Source organism: Clarias gariepinus, chromosome 12 (assembly GCF_024256425.1).
Source record: "Clarias gariepinus isolate MV-2021 ecotype Netherlands chromosome 12, CGAR_prim_01v2, whole genome shotgun sequence".
In the NCBI taxonomy this organism is placed as follows: Eukaryota; Metazoa; Chordata; class Actinopteri; order Siluriformes; family Clariidae; genus Clarias; species Clarias gariepinus.
The window spans coordinates 12130661-12157687 of record NC_071111.1 but is presented as its reverse complement, the minus strand read 5'-3'; the positions used below and the strand labels follow the sequence as shown (position 1 = coordinate 12157687).

At 38.1% G+C, this 27027-nt stretch overlaps 1 protein-coding gene across 1 annotated transcript; it reads left to right on the top strand.

The window, feature by feature from the left end:
• Positions 1-26637, top strand: cnot4b (CCR4-NOT transcription complex, subunit 4b). Its single transcript, XM_053508812.1, has 13 exons — positions 1-209; positions 9631-9841; positions 10944-11141; positions 12815-12901; positions 13109-13210; positions 13307-13432; positions 13521-13645; positions 13864-14067; positions 14322-14376; positions 14533-14794; positions 15667-16194; positions 19729-19959; positions 24057-26637. Exons 2-13 carry the CDS (start codon positions 9668-9670, stop codon positions 24371-24373), a joined length of 2409 nt encoding a protein of 802 aa, XP_053364787.1. The 5' UTR covers positions 1-209; positions 9631-9667; the 3' UTR covers positions 24374-26637.
• The last annotated feature ends 390 nt before the right edge of the window (positions 26638-27027 follow it).

Below are 27027 nucleotides of genomic sequence, written 5' to 3'. Positions count from 1 at the left end.
TGGAGGTTTGAAGCTGCAGCCGCTGTACATGGTTATAGAGGCTCTCAGATCGCCTTGGTGTTTTCCTTTAGCTAAGAGCGCAGAAGTAATTTCCCCCCCCAAAAGAGTCCGTGCTCCCAGTTTCCTAAAATTCCGGAGTTCAGAAAGATTCCTTAGACCACCTTCCCAACTGCTGTGAATAAATCTTGAGAAGAACAAATTTAGACAGGGTGAGTATCCCTAAAGCTAGCTACGTTAGCTAGCAGCCTGTGCTCGCCAAAAGGAACGACAAAAGTTTGGGTGTACACTATGTCTAAGAGTTTGTCGTAAGCCAAACCAAACTAAACAAACACTCCCACTCGTTCTTGTGTGATTAAATGAGTGTTCTTCTACTGGAAATAAATCTTCTCATAGGTATGTAGTTGGTTGTGAGAGTCTCGGGGTTTACCGGAACCGTACAGGCCTCGATGCTAACATGGCTAACATACGAGTTAGCTCTGAGAGCTAGCCGCTTTGTTGATTTGTTTACCGCCTCCACTATTATTACGTTTCTAGATATTTTGTTGTTTTTCCATTTCTCTTCTGTGCCGCACACATTTTCAAATATTTGCATGTATATATTTCCTCTGAGTAGACATGTACTTGGCCGTGTTGCTTCACTGTCAACAAACTAGCTTCCAGGCTAAGTGTCAACTGCTACACCCATGTCAGTTAGCATTAGCTAGCTCGCGACCGGTTTGTTTGAGCAACACAAAATATCAGTCCTTACTGTATTTATATATCTTAACCCACTGTAACTGACTCGTATGCCATTTACTTGAAGGATATTTTGAGATTATTGACTTCAAATCTTTGTGTTAGCTAGCATGCTAGGCTAGTGAGCTAATGAGACATAGCCACCCACCCGGCCATAACTGTAAGGGTAATGTTAGATAATACAAACTGTGCTATTTGCTTTAGTACAATTAGGCACAAGATTAATATTTGATATTGTGTGTCTTTGTGTATGTGTGTTTAATGGGTAGGTTAATAATACCCCTACGCTTTGAGCTGCTGTATTTAGCCAGCTGTCAATGTGTCTTTGCTGGAACGTTATATCTTTTTTCCTAAGAGTCCAGATAGCTAATGTCATTATCTCAAAAAAAACAACAACACAATTTTGAAAGATTCCAATACAGTCACGTTTTGTTGCACACTTTGTAGAGGCCCTCCCTGTCCGTCAATCTTTTTGGACAGTTCGACTTTAATTTTATCTGTCTTTCCCAGTCTGTAGTCTTGACCTGCACCTGAAGTGGTTACACTGTCCTCTTTATATACATAAAGAGTTGTGCTTTGAAAAGCATAACAAATGCTACACGTCTAAACTCCATCTGTAGCTGGATTTTCATAGGATTACAACCCGCAAGGCAGCTGCAAATACAGACAGATTTAAACCAAAAGTCTGGCAGCGTTTTTATAATCAGTTATATCACAACAGGACTCTAAAGCCCTTTTCAGACATGCAATCCTGCCCAGTAATTTTACTGTGTCTGAAGCTTTATGTCTGCATCTGTAGAAGCTGCATCTTTTGCTGTGGAAGTCAAGATGACAACATTGCTAGGTCAAGTCTAGTAATGGGTAAAATCTAGAGACGGGATTAAAAAAATAATAATTATGTTCTATGAACATACAAGATAGATGGTTAATCTGAGACGTTCTCTTTCAAGCAACATGCAAAAGTTTTTTTTATTATTATTTCGTCTGGATGTGTCAGATCCCGTCTATAAATTTGCTTTCTAACCCTTTATAACTGTGCTGTGCACTGTTATTAAAGCTGCTAAAATGATCATGCAGCTCTCTGAGACACAAGTGCACTGGCGGAGAAGTATTCAAACAGTAATCTGATTTAGATTTCTTTTTATATCTTTGCTCCTTGCAGATTTAATATAGTGCTCTGGGTAAAGTGCAACCCCAAAATTTTTGGACTCATCGTCATGCACCGTCCACTGCGGAATGGTGAAGGCCGCCACATGATTTGTTCATATAAAGCCAGTCAAGCACATCTTTTCAAATTGTTGCTGCATCATGGGGTGGTGTAACACACTCACTGTCCACCCCCTTGTGCATGCATTGGCTAACAGATCCTCCTGATTAGCTTGTGTCTCTCTTCTGCTCTCTTGGACTTCTGACTGCTGTAACATTGTCAGGATTCAAAATCAGAATTTCCTTACAACGTGCCTTATCTTTTAACATAAGCAGAAATCTTTTTAGTAATATTTGAGTTTTTTTCCAGTAATGTGGTTCAGTTTTTTTTTTTAGCCAGGTAATATGTTTTATAATATACATAGATGCATGGACTTTTATGATTTTTTTTATGATTTATTGCTAATAATTTTGTTTTTGGATATTGTTTGTAAACGTGCTGCTTAACATCCATGTGCATGGTCTTTTCCTCTGGGAGAGCCCTCATTACTAATGTGTGAAATTCTCAAAAAGTGCAGGCTGCAAATTTTAGTTGTTCAAAGAAGGTCTTTGTATGAAAACAAGCATGCTGACTAAGTTCTGTTATGCCTGTTTGAGTAAGCCTTCTTCACATCTGTTATCACATTCTGGGTGTGTGTCAGGTTTTCTTATAATGCTTTAGATGCCTACAAACCTACATAGAAAAGTATTCATTTGTTCTTGGCAAGTGCTAATCATTTGCATTTGGTTGGTGGATGTTTTACAGTGTTCAAAAATCGAAAGATGAGTATAAGATGATGGGTCAAAATTTCAGCTTATGTTTGTTGATATGTATAGTACCAGTCAAAACCTTTTAAGTCAGTTTTCTATACTGGAGATTGCAAAACTATGAAATAACACAGTTCTTGCAAAAACCAGTATTGTCAAGTGAGATTTTAAACCCCACCAAGAAATTACCTGTTAACAAACAGCACCTCTGATTAGAGACGTTGTGAAGGCTTTACAGATCTTTCTGATTCTTACTGCTGATCCCTGAGCATTTTGTGGTATGGTCTCTATACTTCTGCTCTCAAAGTCTTCTTTAAAACAATAGATTGTCATACCTTGAACCCTGCCCTGTGGTGGTTGTTGATGCCTATCTCAATATTTGCTATGCATGGGGGTAGTTTCCCTCAGCAGACCTGTTTCATGTCAGGTTGTAAGTACACCAGTGGTTTCTTTGGTTTCTTGTCTTCATGATGTTTTGTCGTTTTTAACATCAGTGAAATCCAGGCCTCAAACCAAGAGTAGATATTTATGGTTATTAATTGTTTAAACTATCATTTTAACAGGGCACACCCGGGGAACAAGACACACCCGTCAGTCACATGTCGCTTGAAAAATGGGTCGGGTCAAACCAATTGTAATTATTAGGCGTCAAAAGGTCAAATTATTTCTTTTTCTTTTTTTTTCATTCATAGCCTAAATATTTTCACTGTACAGCAAATAACAAAAGATCTAGGCTTTTTGTTCTAATACTTTGATTTAGAACAGTTATCTCTACCCTATTAGTAGAGGTAGAAAAATTGAAACAAAATTTACCTAATGTAATGAGAACCCACGAATGTGGAGCTAAGCCACTTCAGTGAGCACTTTCAGGTCGCATTCAGCTTTCTGCTATCAGAGAGGGACCTGGGTTTACCACAACATCTAGGGTGACCTCCAACACGTGTCAGAAATACCGTGCATACCATTGCTTTCAGAACAACTAGGGCAGTTCAACCGAGCATCGGGGTGCTTCAGTGCTTCTTTACATCACTGACTAAATGCAGAACTCTGCTCTGAGCTCGCTGTCTCCCCAATCCTGATTGAACAGCCGCCTAACTGAACTGCCTTTAAAGTCTCACCACACTCAAGGGTTGGCTCCTATTTCAGCGCCCTGGTGAAAATAACCAATCATGGATGAAGCCAAATTTTTGTACCCTTTCATAATGCAGAACATAGGATTTGTCAGGAAAAAATGGTTAGTTTTACATTTGACTTCTTCCCTGAATGCTAGATTGAGCCATGTGCTGACTAATGCAGTAACGCTTTTAAAAAAATAATAAAATCTAAAAACAAATACTGTTGATTTAGTTTAAATCTCAGCTGATTGTTCAGTTTATTGTTCCTGATGCTCTACAGCTTAAGCACTAATTAAGTGTGGATGGTACATCTGATCCACTGTTTTCCCTGCTCTCTCACATACACTTTAATTCAGAAAAGGCTGTTTAATTATCTGATTAAATCAATCAGGTGTGCTGGGAGCTGAGAAAAGACTAAAATGTCCACGAGCAGGTATTGAGAACACCTGGTTTAAAGCTCCAGATGGTGTGTCCCTGATTTCTGCCTCCGTTTTTTTCATACAAAGCGCAGAGGAGCAACAATGGTGCAATATTCCTGCCTTGACCTGGCTGTGAGACTGGGCCTAGTGCAGGTCTGTTTATAATCCAGTTTGCAGACGAGGTCTGCTCAAACACAGCTGATTCAACAAAGTCGTTAAATGTTGGTGAATTGCAAACTGTGCTGGACACTGTCCCTTAAGGACTGGATTTAAACACCCCCGGGCTAGTGAGTTACAGCGATTAAATACAATAATGACCGATATTTTGTATTGCGGCAACAAATCAGTCATGGATACACGGATACTTGCATTGTATTTATAGTCACAAAAAAATGAGACCAAAAATGAAGAACCAGTTTGTGATTTAACTGTATGACGTTAATAAAGGTTGATTGCTAATTCACAGTATCACCTGGTTTACATATTTCTCTCCATCTTAGTCTTCCTAAGTTCCTAAACTTATGACACTTAACTCTTATGTCATGTCTGTGACTCGTGCAACTTCCTCAATGTGTACACATTAGAAATAAAAAATGAGAAGTTGCATAGACTGTGCCATGTTATGTATGCATCATTTTTGCATTCTTCCTCTCATGTTCATACTTTTTAGCTTATTTATTTATTTATTTATTTTTACTTAGCACCTTGTGTTTTACGTTTATCTGGAATAAGGGACTGGCAGCAATTTTGAAATAAGCAATAAGCATATTAGATATATCTGCTTTCCATAAACATTTACAGTTAATGCCAGATCTCATCTTGAGGCAGCTTAGTGCACTTTGTTTTTCTGCTCCATGTCATATACTCAGAATGACACTGTATTATTGAGCAAAGTACATGATCACACGCTACTAGAATTTTAATTAAATAAGGCTTCTTCCTTCGTGTTAGCATGCACACAAACAAGCAGAGGATATTTAAAGTGACCCACTCAGTTTAATTACAGGATCGACTACATCCCCAGTTCAGGAAGAGCCACAGTTTTTCACGCAATGGCTTCCACAGTATTACAAACATGCCATTAAGTAGACAAGTTCACGAATTCGTAAGCTGCAACATTGATGCGCTGTTACATCCGTAAGGTGCTCTAGAGATCTGGTGACTGGTGAGAAGAGATCGAAGTACACCGCGCTCATCATGTTCGACTTGTTGCTGAAAGTAGCCATTAAAAAAAAAATTTTATAAATTGTGACCGTAAGCAAATGCACGTGATCAGCAACTGTGGTGGTCAAACCTGCCTCAGTTTAATATTAAGAAGCCTAGTGTGTGTGTGGGCTAAGAAATTATTCCCCACATCTTTGAACTAAAATCAACATCAGCAATATTATGATCTGTTCAAACTAGACAGGTTAGGTCCATGTATTCATGCTGTGATGCCAAATGGCAAAAAAAAAAAAAAAAAAAAAGATCATACAACCAGGTGCCATGTTTCCCATCCCGTTTTATTTCAGTAAACCTGTCCCCTTTTGTAGCTCAGATCTTGACTGACGTGAGTGTGATCTTTTGTAGCTAATTTAGCACAAGGTTTGCAGTGTTATGCAGTAGAGAAAAGGTTATTAGGCATTTCCGCTAGTAAACTTGCTTTTTTTTTTATCATGTCAAACTCTGTCTGATGTTGAATGATGATTGAACACGTTTACAGATGTTCTTGCTGATGTATTGTAAAAAACAAAACAAAAAAACAACGAACATATTTCTGAGGGGATTTGTTATAAAAGCAATGACAATGTGCTGTGAAATGCAAACTGAAATATGTATACAGTCGACCCTCCGTGAAGTCGCGGCCTCAGTCATTTGTGGATTTTTTTTTAGAACCTAGGGAATAATTCATTGCGTGTTTTGATGAAAGTGTTTTGGGAGCATATTTAGGGTTTAAACTATAAAAAAAAGGCAATTTTTTCCACCACATAAAAAAATTGCGTTTTTTTTTTTTTTTTTTTTTTTAACTATTTGCGGGTACTCTAGGAACTTTATGCCAGCAAATTTCGGTGGCCGACGGTAAACTGATCATCCATAACATAAAACAGCCCAGGTTTGGTGTTTCCTTGTGCCACCGGAGGCAGTTCTGGCCCCTCAGAGGTGTGTCTCCATATGTCCTCTCAATGTGTGCACCGGATGTTCTGGTGCCTTTCTATATTGGCCAGCATTGGCTTTTCTGTGGGATGGGACTAGACAGGTTAGCCTTTGGTCCTCAGGGGTGTGGGTCAGCCTTGGGTGAACCTTGGGTGCCCATGATCCTGTCATTCGTTTTCTTTTATGTAGTTTTGGAGATCATGGATGTTATAGATGTTGTTTGTCAATATTTCACATTGAACAGCTGTTTGCTTTCAGAGCAGTTTTTCCCTTAATTGAAGTTCATCTCTTATGCATGCATTCCAGATAACGGAAGAATGCACTTCCTCTTGGTTTACACAATGCATGCACTTTTTGGAAACCGTATCTGTGAGCTGAGACTCTGCCCACTTTGGAGAAGAGGTCATATCATACTGATCCTGATGTAGAAGTGTTTGGAAGAAAATAACGCTGTAATGAAATAATTGGATTAGGGATACACAGGAAATTATGAATATTACCAAAATGCATAATGATAACATGCGATTTATCTTATCATCTTGCTGTTTAAGCTGGCGATAGTATTTTTTTTAGTATAGTAGAGACAAAAGGAGTTTCTTCTTTTTTTTAAGGGGTGGATGAGAAAGATCATTAATGTTTTTTATTGCTGCAGTGTAAATTTCACCAACTCTGTAAACCTGTAATGGAGAGGTGTGCGTCATTCTACAAAAGATCCCCCCCCCCCAATGATTTCTTGATGAGCACATCAAACTAAATCTTCCATTAGTTTTTTGCTTCAATTGTCTTGAGATCTGCTGACTGTAAAGGCCATAGGACATGTTTTGCATCATTATCCTCCTCATCAAATTATTTAGTGGGCCCTTGTTATTTGTGGACAGGGCCAGAGATTTAAAAAAAACACCCTGATGTAAGTGATCAGAATTTATATTGATTCGCCATGACCCTTGCTTCTAAAGGGACAAATGGACCCAAAAATGCTTCCTACAGCATAACAGCCACTATTTTGTCCTCAATTTGTCAACCAATTGTATAAAAGTATGATGCTTTCAGCTCAGTGTATGCCGAGCAGTATTGATTTAATACTTAGGGTTTGGAAGGGTTTAAGAATACTTTGCATTCAAAGTGATAGGCATTATTGATTACCACAGAATTTCCTGTTTTCCTGCTCCAAGAAAACCAAAGAAAGGACTTTTATTTAATGGCAGAAAAGCTAAGTTTAAAGTTCAATAAGTGCTGATACTAATATTATGCTAGCAGTAGTTTTACCTTGGAAAAAGCAAGTAGGATATGGAAGAGGTGAGTGATGGCTTGAAATGCTACACTGGCACTAATACCACAAATATATCCACACATTTGAGCCAAGACAGACAGTTGAACTAGATAAAACACAGGGCAATGGAGAGGGAGAGCGTGAGCGCCACACAGTCTTTAACTGCTGATTTAATTTGGGTGAAAGAAATGGGTACATCGATTAGAAATTTTATAAAAACATTATTTCCTTTTGGTGCTTTGTGCAATTTTTTTTAAAGATCTGATTATTAATGTTCTCTTTTCCCTTCAGTGTTTTACTATTTTAGTTTGAAAAGCATACACACAAGCTGGTGTTGACCCATGACTGAGGTCAATAAACTTTATTCCTCTCTGTTTCTTATTTTTGTTACAGTTTTGATTTGAATGCTTTTGGTTTTGTTTTTAACTCAATTCTGCTTTGCTTTAAACCTGTTCCTGAGAATTTGTCTGTATAAATAAACGAGTCTGTCAGTGGCAGGATTCTTTCTTGAACTCTTGTAGGACATTCTTAGATGCAGTAAAGAATGGAATTATGGACGTTTGATGGGGTAAACCAAACCAACCTTGGGCAGTGTTGCTAATTCAATCCAGGTATTTCCTGTCCATGGTGTGTTTAAGCCACTGACTGGTTGGGACCTTGTTGACTCAAGGAGAAGGGCTTTTGACCCTACATGTAGAGCAGTCGGGAAAGGGGAGGAGCTGTGAATGTCCTGCCCAGCTCTCAGGCTTTTCTGTCCTTTTAAAGAGACCAGAGGCGCAGCCACTGGCTTAAACAGCTGGTGTGTGTTGGACATGGTATTTTTAGCTGCCTTTTCACTGTCCAGGCCTCACTTATTCTCTTCTTCTTGCTGTCACACTCAAAAGGCACCTTACACTGATTCTGGCAAAGTGTAACGAATGGAGACATTGTGGAGGAGGTTCTTGGTAATGAGAACTTCCAAATGTCATATTGATATGACGTTCAAAGTGACCTGAAGTGTGCCAGACAAGCCATCTATTAGCACTTCGGGGAAGGTTGTTTCAGAGCATTCTCGCTAATGCAGGATACGATCTGATTAACCACTAAGAAACCACTACACTGGTAGACTCTGCTCACAGAGTTTTGTGCTAATTGCTGGGTTTGTTGTCTCTTAGGAATGCAATTTCATTATGTGAAATGACTTCATTCAACATAAGGGTAGTGGTGGAGCTTGGCAACATAAGTGCGGTTAGCTAAATAAAAAAAAAATCTGAAGGAAACCTTTTCACAAAAAGGCTGGCCACTGAAATTCTGTACCTAAACACTACAGACAGATACAATTAATACATGAGGCTCGCTTCAAAGCAACCCTTAAGTTAGAGTCATCTATGAGAAACAACCCCCCCCCCCCAAAAAAAAAACGTATGACATCTGTTAAGTTGAAGAAATTTCGTATAAAATATACACATATAGTAATGTGTCTTGTTTTTCATAAATAAATAAAGGATGTTTTTTATTGTATCTATTGAATTTATTGTTTTAATATCAAATTATACCTAATCATGGCCTCATTTTTGTCGATTGAGTAGAGGAAAAAGGATTTTCTCAAAATCAAATCAAGGACAAAATGCATAATTCTTATTTAGTATCTTTGTATTTATTTTTGCAATAAAACAAGTAAGGTTAATTGCACCTTCTCCCACACAAACATTTGTTGCTGAGTGAGAGATGTGGTGGTGGTGATCTGTTTATTGTGGCTTTGTGTGTGTGTGAATATGAACATGGGGAAATGCCTTCTATACTGAAACTCATGAATAATGTTACCTATCAACATTGTTACAAACTTATTTTTTTTTGTATTCAGAAAAGTGAAGTTAAAATATGTTTTAGATCAAAGACTTGTTACTGTATCAGAAATGCCTTATGTTGACTGAGTCATCTCTGTAATGCATCCTGTTGAAGTTAATGTAACACTCCTCATCCCCCCCTCTCCGTTTGTGTTTTTTTTTTTCTTTTTTTCCTCTAGTGTCACGCCCAGTCCTTCGTCTACATCGTGCCATAGGATGTCCCGTAGCCCTGAGGTGAAAGAGGATCCAATGGAGTGCCCTCTTTGCATGGAGCCCCTAGAGATCGATGACGTTAACTTCTTTCCATGCACCTGTGGCTACCAAATCTGTCGTTTCTGCTGGCACCGCATCCGCACAGACGAGAACGGCCTCTGTCCCGCTTGCAGGAAGGTACAAAAAAGTGTGATCATGGCGATTCGAGGGCTTTCCCACAAAGGAGTTAAAAATTAGGAAGTTTCTTTGCTTCATTGAGGATTTATTATTTAAAATGTACTATTTTAATTATACTGTTCAAATAAAAGGCATGTTGTGTTATATGAAGTGTGGTGCAGAATTGCTCGTCGCAGCCAGGTTGTTGTTTTTTTGTGAGACAGACAGACACTTTATTGTATATCCAGCAGCCATAGAGACAGAAAAACAAAGTTAGGTTGTAGATTGCACACTGTATATCTTGCATAAAGTCAGGGTAATGTGAGCACTGATACGAAGTTACTAGTGCAATACTATCTGAGATCAAACACTGCAAGATTATATAAATTAAGCATATACATAAAAATAAAAAAAAAATAGAAAAAGAGAAATTAGGTTAATTGCAGTTCAGCTATAATGTGCAAATTTATATGTGGCAAATTGCCAACCGTGCAAACAGTATTAATTGTGCAGTAATTGTGACAATGACAATGAAATTTAGTCCGTGTGTAATGGCAAAGTATGCAATAATTAGAGTAACTGAGCAGACGCTGAAGCTGACAGATGAGTTATGCGTGTAACACCGGGATGTAAATAGCAGACTATGTGATAACGTTTTACTGTGACGCACACCAACAAAAGCACAGTTTTTTTTTAAAAAATAGAGACAGTTTGAGAAGCCAACATTTAGCTTAGCTTCAGGAACATCATAAGAGATTTTCTGTGTAGCCCTGTTTTTAGGGAAGAGCTCCACAGGGGCACTTTCGGGGAAAGTGTTCTTTGATCGCTTACGTTCAACATCCCAGCAAGCTTTGATAAAATAATTTGCACTCTGTTGCCTTCTGGCTTCCAGTGATTTCATTATTGTAGTGCTCTTAAGCTTTCTAGGAAAAATCCAGGTAACAGTAAAACCCCAAGGTCCAAAATTCTCTTTACCACCATCCAGTGATTGTCCAGTGATTAATTAATGTCATTTCCTGCCATCAAGCTCTTTTAGCGAATGGTATGAACACCTAGTTGGTCAGGTTGTCTGGTTGAATCCTGGGGGTTAAGTGAGTATAACTGTGTGTTCTCTATGCTCTAGCCCTATCCAGAAGACCCAGCTGTATACAAACCCCTGTCTCAGGAAGAGCTGCAGAGGATAAAGAATGAGAAGAAGCAGAAGCAGAACGAGCGCAAGCAGAAGATCACAGAGAACCGCAAGCACCTGGCGAGTGTGCGCGTCGTCCAGAGGAACTTGGTGTTTGTGGTGGGGCTATCACAAAGACTCGCTGACCCAGAGGTTATTTCTCTTTTCTCTGCAGACACTCGCACACATTTCTAAGTGTGATTAAAGAAAATAAGCAAAGCAATACATTTTATGTAACGTCTTGTTCAGAGGCACACAATGCATAATGAAAATAATACTTAAAAAAATGCTTATAACAGTAACCTGTAATAAAGTAATCAAATCCTCTGCCACAAAGGCTTTGTTTTTACACTGAAATTTCCCTAAATGCCGGCTGAATTGTTTGCAATAAAAAGGAAGTTATTTTAATAAATAAGCACTGTCTAAATGTTTTAATCTTACTGGAGCCGGAAACTTCTATAGAATACGAATTTTAATAAAGTTGGTTTAGCCATGATTTATGAGCAGGGTTATATTTGTGCAAATTATAAATTTAAATATTCGTGACCCTCAGTTTCATAAGACAATTTAGGAGATTTATTTATTTATTATTTTGCAAGAACCTTCTTGTGGAGATTTGTCCTATATTTCATAACCAGAACATTATAACATAACAGCTCCATTCAGCCTCCGCTGTCAGTCTGCTCCATGCCCACGGACCACATCTCTCTCTCTCTCTCTCTCTCTCTCTCTCACACACGTCTTTTCATTCCGTTTTACCGATTGCCATCACAGCTGACATCATGCACCTTGAATAGCTCCCAGCACAGAACAGATTATGCAGAGTGAGAAGTGGAGAAGCAGAGTGCTAAGTTGTCTGCATGTACATAGACTGTCTGAATGAGATTAGGAGCGTAGAGCTCAGGAACCATTCAAACTGGAGTGCAATGTGTTTGTGGTGTTGGCCTTAAAACTGCAATGAGCATTTCTGTTAAAAAAAAAAAAAGCTCAAGACTCTACTGCCTTCTTCCAGACCTCGGTGCAAAGCCCCTCCCTGCAGATACAGCAGAATATAAAAACCCTGGTGCCTAAGAAAGCACAGAAGAGACACAGAAATTGATGGGTTGATATGCTAATGAGCTTTGAATGATAAATCCTTACTGAAGGAACACTTGGCGGTACAACATATATACACACGTACATACACACTGCTACAGCTGCCAGCATAAGCATTTTGAAACCTTCCTGACTCCGTAAAGCCACATCATTATTTAAGCTGGTCTTCTTTAACTGTCAATATCTTTGTGTGTTTTGTTTTTTTAAATATTGTTCCTTTACTTTTTCATTTTGACAAGATGTTTTGTTTTAAATACAGATGTTACTTTCGCCAACCCTGGCATTAGCTTTTTTCATTTTTTTTTTCTTTCTACTGTTACTGAGCCCTGTATATGCAAAATTACAGACAGATGTCCTATTGGTGGACACATTTAGCCCCTGAGCGCAACTTATGATATTATAGGGGCTTCAAGGGAAAACATGCATTTTTTTTTTCTCAGAGGAGGGAACATTACAAATTTGATTGATTTTGCCCAATTTTTGGCCCTTTAAACCTTTTTACCTCAGGTTTGTTATCTAGTTGTAGTCATTTTCAGTTTTTTTTTTCCACATTTAAAAGGGAGTAGCCTCTGAGTGAACAAAAGCCACATTTTTTTTTATTGTGACGCTTTTTTTTTTTTTTTTTTTTTACTTTTACCCCATTTTAGACTATACCCCATTTTATTTTTAACATGTTCCTAGTGAGATTTGGTAACCTAGCTTAATTTCTTTCTTGTCACCTTGCCTTACAGGTTTTAAAGAGGCCAGAATATTTTGGGAAGTTTGGGAAGATTCATAAAGTGGTCATCAACAATAGCACCTCATATGCTGGCTCACAGGTGATCTTTACTGTCACATATTCCATCAAGAAGTATAACCTAGGATTACTCTTTTAGTTTACAACAAACAGTAAAGCTCTTAAGTTACTTTTTGCTTGAGTGTTAGTTCACTTCTTGGCGAGATAAAGTTTTTTTTGTTTTGAAAGCATTTTTGAAAGCATTTTCCTTCAAACTGAATGTCATTTTATTGTGTCATATCTTTCTTAGGGTCCTAGCGCTAGTGCCTATGTCACATATATTCGGTCAGAAGATGCCCTTAGAGCAATACAGTGCGTCAACAACGTAGTAGTTGATGGCAGAACTCTTAAGGTAACACATTAAATAACACTAAACGGTAGTCTATGTTGTTAAAGGTCTGATTTTGATATTTTGTTTGAAATAACTGACCTGTCACTTACTATACAGGCATCTTTAGGGACAACAAAGTACTGCAGTTACTTTTTAAAAAGCATGCAGTGTCCCAAGCCAGACTGCATGTATCTACATGAGCTAGGGGACGAGGCAGCCAGTTTCACTAAAGAGGAGATGCAGGTAAAGTTTGTACTTTTTTAGAATCTGGTTTGTTAAAAAAAAAAAGAAACCTGAAAGCCTAAAATGGACTTTTGTTTGTTAATTGCAGGCGGGGAAGCATCAAGAATATGAACAGAAACTTTTACAAGAGCTTTACAAAATGAACCCAAACTTCCTGCAGACGTCTACTGGACCTGGAGAAAAGACAAAAAACAAATCGGGCTCTGTCCAGAGGTTTGGACTAAATATTTTTTAACTGTCTCTAAATGTTACCAGGTTAATAGACATAGATTATATGTTTGTTTTCCACTAATATTTTCCTTTTAAACTGTTAAACTATTTTTATCAGTCAGGTATTTAGTTTTCACTTCTTTCAATTTGTTCACTTTTTTTTTTGTTTTGCAGTCCTTCTCATGTCTTTTTTTTTTCTCCCCCTTTATTTTCTCTCTTAGTTCCAACAATATGAATAAAGATGCGTGGCCATCGTTAAATCCTATAGGAAAGACGCCCAATGGGCTTCCAGAACTTCGCAGGAGCCCGCCTCTAGACGGAGGCTCAGACTGTGAGCACTTGACTCCTGACGGTCCAGACTCTGAGCTTGGCCTCGGACCTCTCCCAGCCCTTTCGCCTTTCTCTTCAAACTGTGAACCTGCCAGGTACCAAAAAAAAATGCCATTCATAGAACATCCATATGATCAAGTGACTTTTATTTATAATATATATGTAATATATAATATATATGTGATAATAGTATGCTTTTGCTTTAGGTAGTAAGATTAAGTAATGTCAGGTCATTTATGTACTTTTTCAGCTATTATTCCAAGTTATATATTTACAAATGTTCTTTTTTTTCATGTTGCATATTATTTTATGTCTGAACTGAAACAAGAATAATTTGATCTCTGTTTAGCCCCAGTGAAAAACCAATAGAAGCCATCAGTATAGGAAACGGAGAAACGCCACAGGTAATTTCAGATCAAAACAACCCAGTTTTTTTTTTTATTCAGTTTCATATGTCTAAAATTTCCAGTGTATGATGTGCTTTTAGCACCACTTTTAGTTCCTCATTTCCTTCCTGTGTGATTTCCGTCACTTTTGACACGCACCGTCTCTCCACCCAGATTCCCTGCAGTGACTCACCGTCGCCCCCTCCAGGTCTGGCCAAGCCTTGTCTGGTGGTACCTGCCAACGTAGCAGGTTTAACAGTGCGGTCACCCTTTGAGGGGGCAGGCACCGAGTCGCAATCACTGTTCTCTGACAACAGCAACTTCAGACACCCGAACCCCATCCCCAGTAGCAGTAGTGTTCCTGGTTTCTCAAGCTCCACACAGAGCAATACAGACTGGCCAACTGCGCCTGAACCACAGAGCCTGTTTACATCAGGTTAGCATGACCCTTGTTAAATCTCATTTGTTTTTGTTTTTCCAGCATGTCTTGCAGCACAAATGCATGTGGGTAGAATTTCTGTTGAAATTTTTAGCTATTAAACTATTAATAACTATTTTATAAAGATCCCATGAATTCATATTTAAATCAGACATCAGAGGATATTTTGGGGGCATAATCATCCCGCAGGATTTTTGGCAGTCTGTACTCAGATTCCTGTTTTTGGTTGGAAGGAATGGAACCTATTGTTGTCTTCTGCTGTTGTACTGTGGCTCATCCACCTCAAGGTTTGATGTGTTGTGCCTTCTGAGAAGATAACAAAGAAGATAGCTGAATTACCCTTCATTGATGGGTAGAGTTTGTAGAAATAGTTGTAAGGTTAAAGCTAAAATCACAGTCGCCGATGAGAAATTGAAAAAGTAGATTGGATAAAGGTTTAGTTTTGTGTTAACATTCACTTCTACCCAAACATACACTTTAACACTGCTATTCTACTGCTGAAAATGTTAATTAATCCTATTAAAAAGATTCAGTTTTGCTTCTCTTATTAATATCTATTGGTGCAAGTGTTTTTTGATGTTGAGCAGCTTATTGTAGAGTAGATTACTAAATCCGGCACATAACTGTTCATAACGTTGCTTTTAGTGAACATTTTGATTTCACTTGATGCAGCTTAAACATCAGGCAGATATTCAAGTACTGCAAAAGTTTCATACAATTCAGCCAGTATTATGATTGTAATCTGGACCATAACTGCTCATAACTTCACTTCTGCTCAACATTTTGATTTAATGTATTGCACAGGTTTACCTTCAATCTGTGATTAAATGTGCTTTGATAAATAAATGTTTTTTTTTTTCCTTTTTTAGATACCATACCAGTCTCGTCCTCCACAGACTGGCAAGCAGCCTTCGGCTTTGGCTCTTCTACCAAGCAGCAGGAAGACGACCTCGGCTTCGACCCGTTCGACATCACGAGCAAGGCGCTGGCTGACCTTATAGAGAAGGAACTTTCAGTACAGGACAAAACCTCACCCATGAGCCATGTGACCCCTGCTCCCGGTTTCCCTCCTCATTTTCCCAGCTCGCTTCACAGTGCCAAGGGCCCCATGCTGCCCCCTGCCTCGTCCGCACACCTCCCCCCGAACTGTGGGCTGGCCCCGCGTGCCTTCCCCCACCACCTTCAACATCCCCAGCTCTCCCCACGCCCTGGCTACGCCCCATTCAGCTTGCCCGGACACACACAGGCGCTGGCATCTCGCCACAGCTGGCTGACCATGACGGCACGTGCCAACCTGCAACACCTGAACCATACCACACAACACAACAGCTTCTTGGACTTGAGTTTGCCACCCCAACAGCAGCATAATACAGGTCTAGGAGGAATCCCTATTACAGGTGAGTTTAGAGGGATAACACAGGTTAATATGTGCTAATGGAGAATAACATGGGCCTCTACCTGGTAAAATAAAGGTTGACTGTAGTTTTCAAGGCAAGCACTGATCCACAAGGAGGCACTGTGATGCTGTGATGGAAGCAGTTTAGATTCATTCTCATTATTTATAAGATTTTATCCAAGAGTTGAAGAACTCTAGTCTTTCACATAAATACAGATTGCACTGATTATTGCACACAATGGTTTTAAGTTTTTATATAGGAAGGTTGTTTTTAATTTACTTTTTGTCTAAACTAATTATGTATGTATATGATTAGATAGAGTAAGCAAATTTACTACAGAAGTGGTGTTTTCATTACATTCTCACAGGCAGCTTGAACATCTGTCCTTTTCTCTGGACCCTTTTGTATCATTTCGTACAAGGTCACTTGCAAGTCTCTGTGAGAGTAATCCATCTTTGTATTTTCATCGAACTTGCCATGACTTCCTTTCATAGAATTGGCAGCTGAGCACTGCTCATTCCTGATGGAAAGGATGATCAATTATTAGAAATAATTATAATGACATCAGGTTGGCAGTACGACTGCCATGTTTCTGCAAATTAGCCAGCTAAGCATGGAGTGATTTACTTAATCTGACTTTTCCGGTCTGAAATCAGACAAGCTCATCTATGGTTTTTTTAAATGTCATGTATATAGTTTTTTTGTAGTAACAGATGATTGGTATGTTTATATACAGTAAAACATTTTTTATTTGTGCTATAATTTTTTAACACCAGGTTTTCCGATAGTTGGCAACCCAGTTTCAGTGAGTGTGTGTCCAACATAGCATTAGTTTCCTGTTCTTGACCATAATAAAAGGAACATGATGATGGTGTATTACTGCTGTTGTAGGTAATTCACCTTAAGGTTTGGCGTGTTGTGCGTTCTGAGTTGCATTTCTGCTCACCACAGGTATAAACAGTTCCAAAACTAGATTCATTCTAGCCACTTTCCTCTGACCTCTTTTCTTTTAAGACATTTGTGCCGACAGAACTGTTGCTAATTAGATTATTTATTTTTTGTTGTTCACACTGAATGTAAACTCTTGGGTGTGAGATAATCCCAGAAGATCATCAGTGTCTCAAATACTTAACTGGCACCAACCAACATTCCACAATCTAATAATAATAAAAATAAAATAGTAATAATAATAGTCAAATACGATCACATTTTCCCCCCTATTCTGTTTCTTGTGAACATTAAAATTAAATTCGTAATCATGTTATGCATTGCAAAGCCAGTTAATCGTGATGCAGGGTTCCTATTAAAAGGGCTTGATAAGTATCCATCATATGCCATACAAATGTTTTAATTTGAATGATCAGTTGCAATCTGCAAAGAACATACATGGTAAAGGAGTATAAATAATCTTAATTTATACGACATTTACTTTAACACTGCATATTTATTGCATAAGTCTACATGATTCATATTGGATTATTATGGTGCTTAGGAACAATTTCTGGTTAAAAATTGAGCAAGGGTCATATATCGCTCTTCTTTTCTCTCTCTGGACCCATAAAGGTGCAAAACTGTAAGGGTGACAAGAAAGGTGATCATAGATTTCCTTCGTAGGAGCTTGCACAGTGAATATTGTCATTATTCTGGGAAGCAAGTACATGGAAATGTGAATTTTTTTGGATATGGTACATATTTATTGCAAATTTGTTAAATTAGATTTGAATTGCCATTTAAGTAATCTACTGAATTTAATTTAACTTGCTGACACCTACAGGCACCATGGAAGGTGTAATATTTCTTTGTTCATTTGCTAATTCGATTGTTTCAGTATACTGCTGACCCTGAAATTGTTAAGCCAAAAGATGCACAGTATATTCTGAAGCCAGAGTCTGCCTTTGTCATACTTTTATGAGATTTTTTTTCCCTTTAGATCCTCTGTATCCACAGAACACTTGGAAAGCAATTCCACATTCACTTTATTGACTTTGTTCTCTTAAGCGGCACTTGCCTTTCCTTTCACCGTAGCTCGAAGGTATCTTGTGTTAAACATGGCAACACTACTACTGATGTTCTGAGCTCTAAAAAGAAATTACATTAAATGCAGTGCTTTCTTTTGCTCAGTCAGAAAACTGTAAAATGACTGGAAGAAAAAAAAAAAGAAAATCAAGTGGAATTTTTAAAAGTAAAACATCTGGGAATGTGAAGAATTTAATAGTAATAAAAACTGAAAAAAATGGACATGTATATTTTTTGTGATTAATGACTAAACTAAAACTTAGCAAGAATGTATATCGGCATAGAACTAATAAATTATTGGGGTAGAAGTGGATTCTTTGCTTTAAGTGCAACTTTGGTACAAATGTATCATATACCTTTGCTGTGGTACTGTTGCCTTACCTGAGTCAGCAATAAAGATAAACATAATTTTCCCTGTCCTCAAAAAAAAAAAAAAAATTCATATAGCCTTTTTTTCTGGTTGTAATACAGCTGGTGTGTGTACTGTTCAGACAAACAAATTACATTGTTTTCTGATACAGTCCTAAAAGCATTTCGCTTTGCTTAGGCATATGTAAAGGTCACACAGTTGGTAACAGTAATAGTTTAAGTTGAAGGTTTTGACAACAAAACAAATGTGTATTTCGACATTGCTGCCTGACGCAGGGAAAATCACATTACTTATCCAGTGTAGCTAGTAGCGATTCAGTTCATTAAAGTCACCACAAGCTAAATTGTAGAAATCAGGCATGTGCAAAGTTTGGCTGCGAAGTGGACGCTTAGGTTGGTGAATGGATTATTTAGAGAACTGGTTTTATTGGAAGAAATCTTCAGCACAAACTGCTCAGTTTCTACAGATGCACGTTCCTCAATTTGGTATTTGATCGTATTATTAATTCTCAGCCTACCCATGTGTCACTGCATACCTAATAGAAACAGGTGGCTGTGTTATTGCTCCTTTTAGCAGCCAGCTTTTGAATTTGAATGAGATATTAAAGTGGTAATACTGAATTTATTCCTTTTTTTTTGTCTCTTTGTATTTATGCACTGTTATTGTCACAACTTGACTCCCAATTATAGTTTTCATTTAGGGTGATCATTCTAAGTGTGTGATTAATTCACTTTAATTCTTTTCAACTTCAGTTGTGTAGTGCTTTCCACAAAATATCTTGTTACAACGCAGCTTTTCACAAGGCAATCTAAACAGTCAGATTAATATTTGATTAATAAGAAAGCCACAAATTAATAAGGGAACGCATCCTAGAGGGAAATTATAAATAACTCTTGTACTAGTGTATACTAACTAAAGTCAAACAGTTTTGTGTTTAAGAGCAGAATGCACACAAGAGACTTGTTCAGATTGCAGCTGTGTTTCTACTTTCTACGTCAAATGTTTACTCAACCAAGTGTATGTCTTGGACAAAACCTGTGTATGGGATGGGGAAATCATTAGGGCACTCTGCTGTTAAAGTTTTTTTGTTTGTTTTTTTTAACTCCTCATCACTGTTCTTTGGTCATTTTCTCTCTCTGTCCACACAGAAAACAGCAATTCAGTAGAGAGTATAAATGTCAAAGAGTGGCAAGATGGCCTTCGAGCTCTTTTACCCAACATCAACATTAATTTCGGTGGCTTGCCCAACTCCTCGTCTTCCTCATCTTCATCCTCATCCTCCTCATCATCCTCATCCGGCGTGAATCACACAGGTGGCATGACACACAGCCTGAGCTGGGACGGCACAGCCAGCTGGATGGACCCAGCAATCATCACAGGTATGCTACAAAGTCCTCAGGGTTTTTTTGTTTTCTCTCATTATCACAGTAAATTTACAAAATTGTCATTATATGGACCAGTGTAGCTTCAGACCCACCAATTTAGAAGTGACATTTAATTTACCATTCAAACTGACACATCCTTGAGTGTTTCAAATGATTAATTGAACTTTCTTTTACATTATCTTTTGCATTAGCATAATTGAATTGGGGGGGGGGGGACAAGGGTCCAGACATATTTGGTTATTATTATTTTTTTTTAATAGTGGCAAGTGCTGAGTCATGGAAGAGAAGTAATCATGGTTATTTTGCATCAAAGCCATTTCAGACAATAACATCATTCTGGAACTGTATCAGAGACAACAGAAAAAGAAGAATTCAACAAAAAAATGGAGCTGACCAAAAAAAAACAGCGACCCGTGCCACTGCATGTGTCATAGCGTATATAGCGTATATATTAAGGACGGGAATCACCAGGGATCACCCGATACAATATTATCGCAATACTCAGGTACTAATTCGATCTATATTGTGATTCTGTAACACAATTTTATAAATATCCAAATAAAATATTACTTTTTTTTTTGTAACAAAGTTACAAAACTTGTCAAATAATTTGGTTGTCCCTGCCAGTGTGTGAATAGTTTAAAGCGCTTCACCTGCAGGATTACAGAGGAACTGCAACATTTTGCCACCTCGAATGCAAGCATATATAAAAAAAAAAAACGTTGATTTTGTAGTCGCTATGGCGATTACATGTATTACTAAAAAGAAATCGCAAACGATTACTTAATCCAAGACTTAATCCAAACGATATCCCCTCCTATGTCTAGAAAATGTTTCTGTTTTTAATGTTATACGGAGCTCTTAGCTGTAATGCGAGACCTGATTTAAAACCACACCAGCTGCCAGTCTTTCTGGTGATCTGTTCGCAGTTTTACAACTCCTGTTGTGTGTGGAAATGCCACAGCATATTCAGTCAAAGTCCTGAAGGTCATTACTATTAGTTTCACACTGACAAAAAGAACAAAGATTTGTGGTCATCACCCCCAACACGGTGGAGCGGTGGAGACGAGACTAATCCGGGTCAAAGACGTGACCCTGTTTGTGATCAGTGGTGCTTGTGTAGCGCTTTTATCTCCGGTAGTATAATGATGAAACATGTTTGCTAAATAACATACATTTATGTATTAATCATGTGTGTTTAAACATTAGTGTGTTTGCTAATTTGGAGTACATGCAGGGGTTACATTGGAAACATACAGGGTGATTGATTCACTTAAAAGAGGCCCTGAGCATTCTGTAATACTTCTTGCTATGATGAAGCAATCTGAACCAAAAATATATGCTGTGTGTAATCAATTGCATTAACTGCGATGCTGGAAGTGATCAGTTTTCTGCTGTACACACTTCAATGTAGAAGTTGAGTGACTGAGAGAAGGGTTACACCATTAAACGGCGCGATGGCTTTCTGGTGCCTACCTTATAGGTCTGACTCAGGGGAATCCCGGTGTGTTCAAAGCTCCATATACGGAAAAGCACTTTGTATGTGTTTTGTTCACATTGCTTCGTCCTAGCGAGAGTTATTGCAGAATATTCAGGGCCTCTTTTGAGTAAATCACCCTGTAGATCAGAACCAGGTATGTTTAATAGCAGAATGTTATGAGTTTCAGATCATTATTGAAGTTAGATAAAATAAGTAGTGATAGTAACCTAAACATACTACACCGCTCAAATGTACAACCCCTGGCAAAAAGTATGGAATCAGCATACTTTTTAATTGAAATGTTCATTCAAAACTAATCATACATGCCACAAAACTGTTTACATTAAACATATTAAACTTCTGGCTTTAAGAAAGAAAACTGTAGTTAATTGAAACTGTTTTTGCAGATCAAGCAGAGGGGAAAAAAAATGGGATCACTTAATTCTGAGGAAAATATTGTAAAATCATGAAACAAAAACACTATAGTACAACTATGAGTACTTTGTTGCACCACCTCTGGCTTTAACAGCTTGAATTCTCTAAGGCATGGCTTTAACTATCAGCATTCTTCATCAATCCGGCTCCAAATTTCTCTTATTGCATTTGCCAGATCAGGTTTGCAGGTTGGAGCCTTTCCATGGACCATATCATCAATGATAGTGGGAATTTGCATGTTTTCTTTCTGTCCAGCATCATCACACCGCACAATGCAGATTCATGATTCATCACTAAATATCACTTTCATCCAGTCATCCACAGTCCATGACTTCCTTTAGCTATAAACTGTAACCTTTTTTTTTTTTTTTTTTCTTCGGTTTAGGTGGTTTTCCTTTGGCTTTTCTGTATGTAAATCCCATTTCCTTTAGGTGATGTCTTACAGTCTGGTCACAGACATTGACTCCAGTTTCCGCCCAATTTATTCCCTTATTTGTTTTGTTGTGCATTTTCTATTTTTAAGGCATACTGCTTTAAGTTTTCTTTCTTGACGCTTTGATGTCTTCCTTGGTCTACCAGTGCTCGTCCCTTTTACAACCTTCCCATTTGATTTTTACTTGGTCCAGATTTTAGACAAAGCTTGACTGGGAACAGCCAATACCTTTAGCAACATTCCATGATGATTTTTTTTCTTAGTTTTATAATCCTCTCTTTTGTTTTGTTTTTTTAACTTGCATGTCTCATGTTGGAGCCATGATTTATGTCAATCAGCAGACTAACTAGCAGATGTAATCTGATGATGTTTATACTGCAAAGTGATTCCATAATATCGTCCTCCAAATAGAGTGATCCCATTTTATTTTAATTTTTTTGTTCTTCTGCTTGATTTGAAAAAACGGTTGCAAAACAACTACACTTGGCTTTCTTAAAGCCTAAAGATTGAAATGTTAAGTGAAAATAGTTTTGTGGTATGTCTGTAATTATTATTTTTTCTACACAATTGAATGAGCATTTTCCAAGAGTGGTGATTCCATCCTTTTTTGCCAGGGGGTTGTATTTAATCCTGCATTACCTTACTGAGCTCAAGGTGTGACCAGTGTTTAATCTGTAAAACAGGTAAGGTTAAGTGAAACATGATGCAGGAAGTGATGAACCAAGAGAAAAAAGTTTCCAGATCATGACACAGCAGTGCTCCAAACTGATTATATAATATGGTAATGTTGAGTTACTGTCATATAGATCTAAAGTGTTTAGTTTGATGCTGAGGTACAATGAGGGATCACAGTGATATTTTAGTGATGTTTTGGGAAGGCTGAAGGAGTCAGCTGCACCTATAAAGCTTTACATTATAACCTCAATCACACACACACACATTGCACGAAAGTGAGTACGATTATTAAAGTATGAATGCACAAGTAGCTGGGATCGGGTCCCTGGTTGGGAATCGAACCCAGGCCACTGCTGAAAATGCTAAGCACTGGTTCTCCAGGGAACCAACAAAATAAATGTATTATAAATGAAAAACGACTTTACTTTTGGACACTTCACAAAGAATTGGCTAGAGAGTCATCTGCATTTTTTCAACATTATAATGATTTGTAAGCACATCAGGGAAATGAGCCAATTGTATTTTTTTGAAAATGAGGTAAAGTAAGGTTCTTTTTTTTAAATTTAAATAATTTTTTTTATATTTAAATAATTATTCTGGCTTGCAGGCACATAAAATCTGAGAGGTGCAGGTTCCTGTTACAGCACAAATTAACTACTAGAGGTGACCTTTCCGCATCACAAACATCATCCGAATCCTCGGCTGTCTTCTGCAGCTGTATATTTGATTTTTATCTAAGCCTCCTTCCTTAAGAGGGAATTAAATCTATGAACAGGCAGTGATTTAAGCACATTTGTGTTGCGTGCATTTCATAAAGAGACTGATCAGCATGGAAGTCACGTCTGTTTTCTGAGTGGTGCTGGGTCTCATCTATCATCCAGAGGAGTTTTAAAATTAATGATTCGTAGCCAGACATCTGAGTGTAGAATGTTTCAACTTTTTTTTACTCTGAACCGAAAAGTATAATCTAAGTGCTTTACATGGTGGCCTGCATTCTGAGTAGATCTGAAAATATATAGACGTCTATGTTTGGTCTGATATATTTTGCTGTTGGCTCCTGTTTTCTAGGTATCCCAGCATCCTCAGCCAACTGTCTGGACTCTCTTCAGGATGACAGTCCTCCACATTGGCTAAAATCCCTTCAGGCCCTGACAGAGATGGACGTACCCCCCGGCTCAACAGTACCCCCTCAGCCCCCACACAGTACACCCTTTAGTGCCCAGATGTCTCTTCACAGAGCCGGCTGGGCACCCTACTTGCCCCCAGGCACTGCCAGCGCTGCTAGCCAGTTTCACTCTCCCCCACCAGGTTTCCAGACAGCGTTCAGAGCTTCAGCTCAACCCCCTACAGACCTGCTGCAGAGTGCCGGACTGGACCGCCACTAGGGACTGGGACACTAACACATCCTTCTTTTTACTTCAAGAAAACCCAACAGACAGCAAGATGAATAAATATAAAAATACAAACCTGTTAACAAGTAATTATGGATTATGTATTCTTTTTTCCCTTCCACTTCTTGACCTTTTGAACTAATTTTAACTCAGTTTCACATTTTCCTTGGTTTAGTATTTGGTTCATGTTGCCCAAGTGCTCTTATCCCAGCCTAAGAAAAAATGTTCTTGATCAAATTATTGTTAATGAGAGATCGAAGTTAGGATATTGGTGATGATGAAAGCCACGTGGATGTGAAAATTATGGAATTGGAGTACTAGAGAATAGTCCATTTAAACATTCAAATCATTTAAATCCCGTTCTCTGTCTCTGTCCCGTTCTCGGTGTGTAAAATCAAGAGGCACTGTCCTATGACCTATTAACGCTGTGATATACAAAGAAATTAAGAAATGATCCAATCAATGACTTTGGATTTGTTTTCCCCATCGCATTCTTCACTTTCACTTTCCCTGAAAGATCAAAAGGTCTAACAAAAATCTTTTTTTTTTTTAAATCATGGAATATTTGGCCTTTAACTTACTTCTTTTCTTCAGGTTGTAGTAAACAAACCTTTCAGAAGTTTTGAGTGTGGTTAAAGCTTATGCACCATGCCTTAAGAAATGTACCATGATGTATCCTGCATTAGTACTCCCTTTTTTTCTACTTGTGATCTTTCAGGTACTTGTGCATGACTCTCCTGCTAGCTGACTGCTACCTGGATGGGTTAGGAGGCTTTCCAGCTGCAACACTGAACGTAACCTCTGTATCAGAGGCCAGTGTGTTGCAGAGATAAAAAAAGGCTGAAACCTCTGTTTTAAAAAACAAGCAAGCTGTAAGATGCCTTTGAACAAAGGGCAGGCGTAGCGGACAAAGCACCACCGTGTGGTGATTTTCACTGCTGCCATTACTTGAAAAGGACATCATGATTTCTGTGTGCGCTTTTAGAATAATCTCATTCGAAACAACACGTTAAAAGGTTCACGGAGATGCTTCTGGAGGTGTTTAATGCAAACTCTGAAGAGAAGTTTGTTTTAAGATAAATGACAAGTGCTTTTTCTCAGTGATGAATGAAGACGACTAAGTATGTCCTTTGCACTGATGGGTGTCAAAGAAGAAGAAAACTTTAGTTGTTCAAGGTGTGTAGTGCAAAGGAATATTCAGTTGTTAATTTGACTCACTCTGAAGACCATTATAAGATTCATCAGGAAAGATAACAGGAAAGAGATTGTGATTGTTTTACTTACAGTAGATCAATAATCTGGCCACGTTGCTGATGAAAGCTGGGATAGCAGCACTGCTAGGCAAAGTTTCTTTTCGTCAACACAGGGCTTCACCAGAGGTCATACAAATGCACTCTTTTTTTCTATTTCCGCCTCCTTTAATTTTCTTTTAACGGTCTTAATTCTGTATCACTTGTGTAGGTTCTTGCCAACTGTTCAGTATTCAGCAGTATTCAAGAGCAGTGATTAAATTGAAAATCTTAAGCTAAAACCAATACAATTTAACTATGGGTTTTACTCCGTGCTGAAAATTAAGAAAGAGTCAAATGAAAAGTCAAAGTACAGTGGAACCTTGGATTACGAGCATAATTTGTTCCGGAAGTGGGCTCATATTTCAAAACACTAAAATGAATCGAAGCTAATTTTCCAATAAGAAATAATGGAAACTTAAATTATTTGTTCCACAGCCCCAAAAAATAAATGTATAAACAAAATTAATACAGAATATAAAGTAAAAATAAAACGTGTGTGTGTGTGTGTGAAGGGGCACAGTGTCAAGTTACGTGTGCGCGTACATAACGACAGAGAGGGAGAAAATGGATCTTTAACCTCTCCAATGAGACTTTCTTTTGCTTTACACATGCGCGCACGCTCTACACACGCGCTTACAAACACAAAATAAAATATGTTTCACTCACACGGATGTTGATTATACCAGTGAGAGACGCGCACAGCAGGGGAGACAATTACCCACAATTCCGCAGCACGAGAGAAAAAACCGTTGGCTCAGTTGTGATCACGTAACGCTCGGCCTCAAAACAAGAAGCGCATGCGTGATACATGATACTCGGTACTTGTAAACCAAGACTTGTTCGTTTTGCTTGTCTTGCGGAACGCTCGCAAACCGCGTTACTCGCAATCCAAGGTTTCACTGTAATTGTATCTCTGCAGGTCTGAAATAAAAACACAACAATCTTTAATAAAAGATTAAATATGAAGCTGATGTTGAAAGTTTTTTTCATGCAGCCACACAATAAAAGCATGTGTCTCGTATTTTCTCATTAACTTTGAAGGAAAACTTAAACATTAATTATCTTTTTACAATGAAAATATTTGTGTTCCAGACCACTGAGTCAGTAGTCAGGGTTCACTGCTAGCCATTAGCATAGCTATCAGCAGCTAGCCAAACAGCATTCTGGGTGTTGAAGATACACACATTTTAATAACTTAAAAACAAAACTTGCATGCAAATAGTATTTATGAATCAAATATTTTAATATTTAAATGTCACATTAAGCTTTATCAAAAGATTTACAGCCTAAGCACAAACAATGGATTTTGAATTGCAAGATGATTAAATTAAGCCAAGTTTACCAGTGACTCAAAAT

Coding starts and splice junctions, on each gene's coding strand:
- cnot4b (XM_053508812.1), top strand. CDS start 9,668: ATGTCCCGTAGCCCTGAGGTGAAAGAGGATCCAATGGAGTGCCCTCTT. Junction 11,142..12,814: donor AAAGACTCGCTGACCCAGAG/GTTATTTCTCTT, acceptor CTTGCCTTACAG/GTTTTAAAGAGGCCAGAATA. Junction 14,795..15,666: donor ACAGAGCCTGTTTACATCAG/GTTAGCATGACC, acceptor TTCCTTTTTTAG/ATACCATACCAGTCTCGTCC.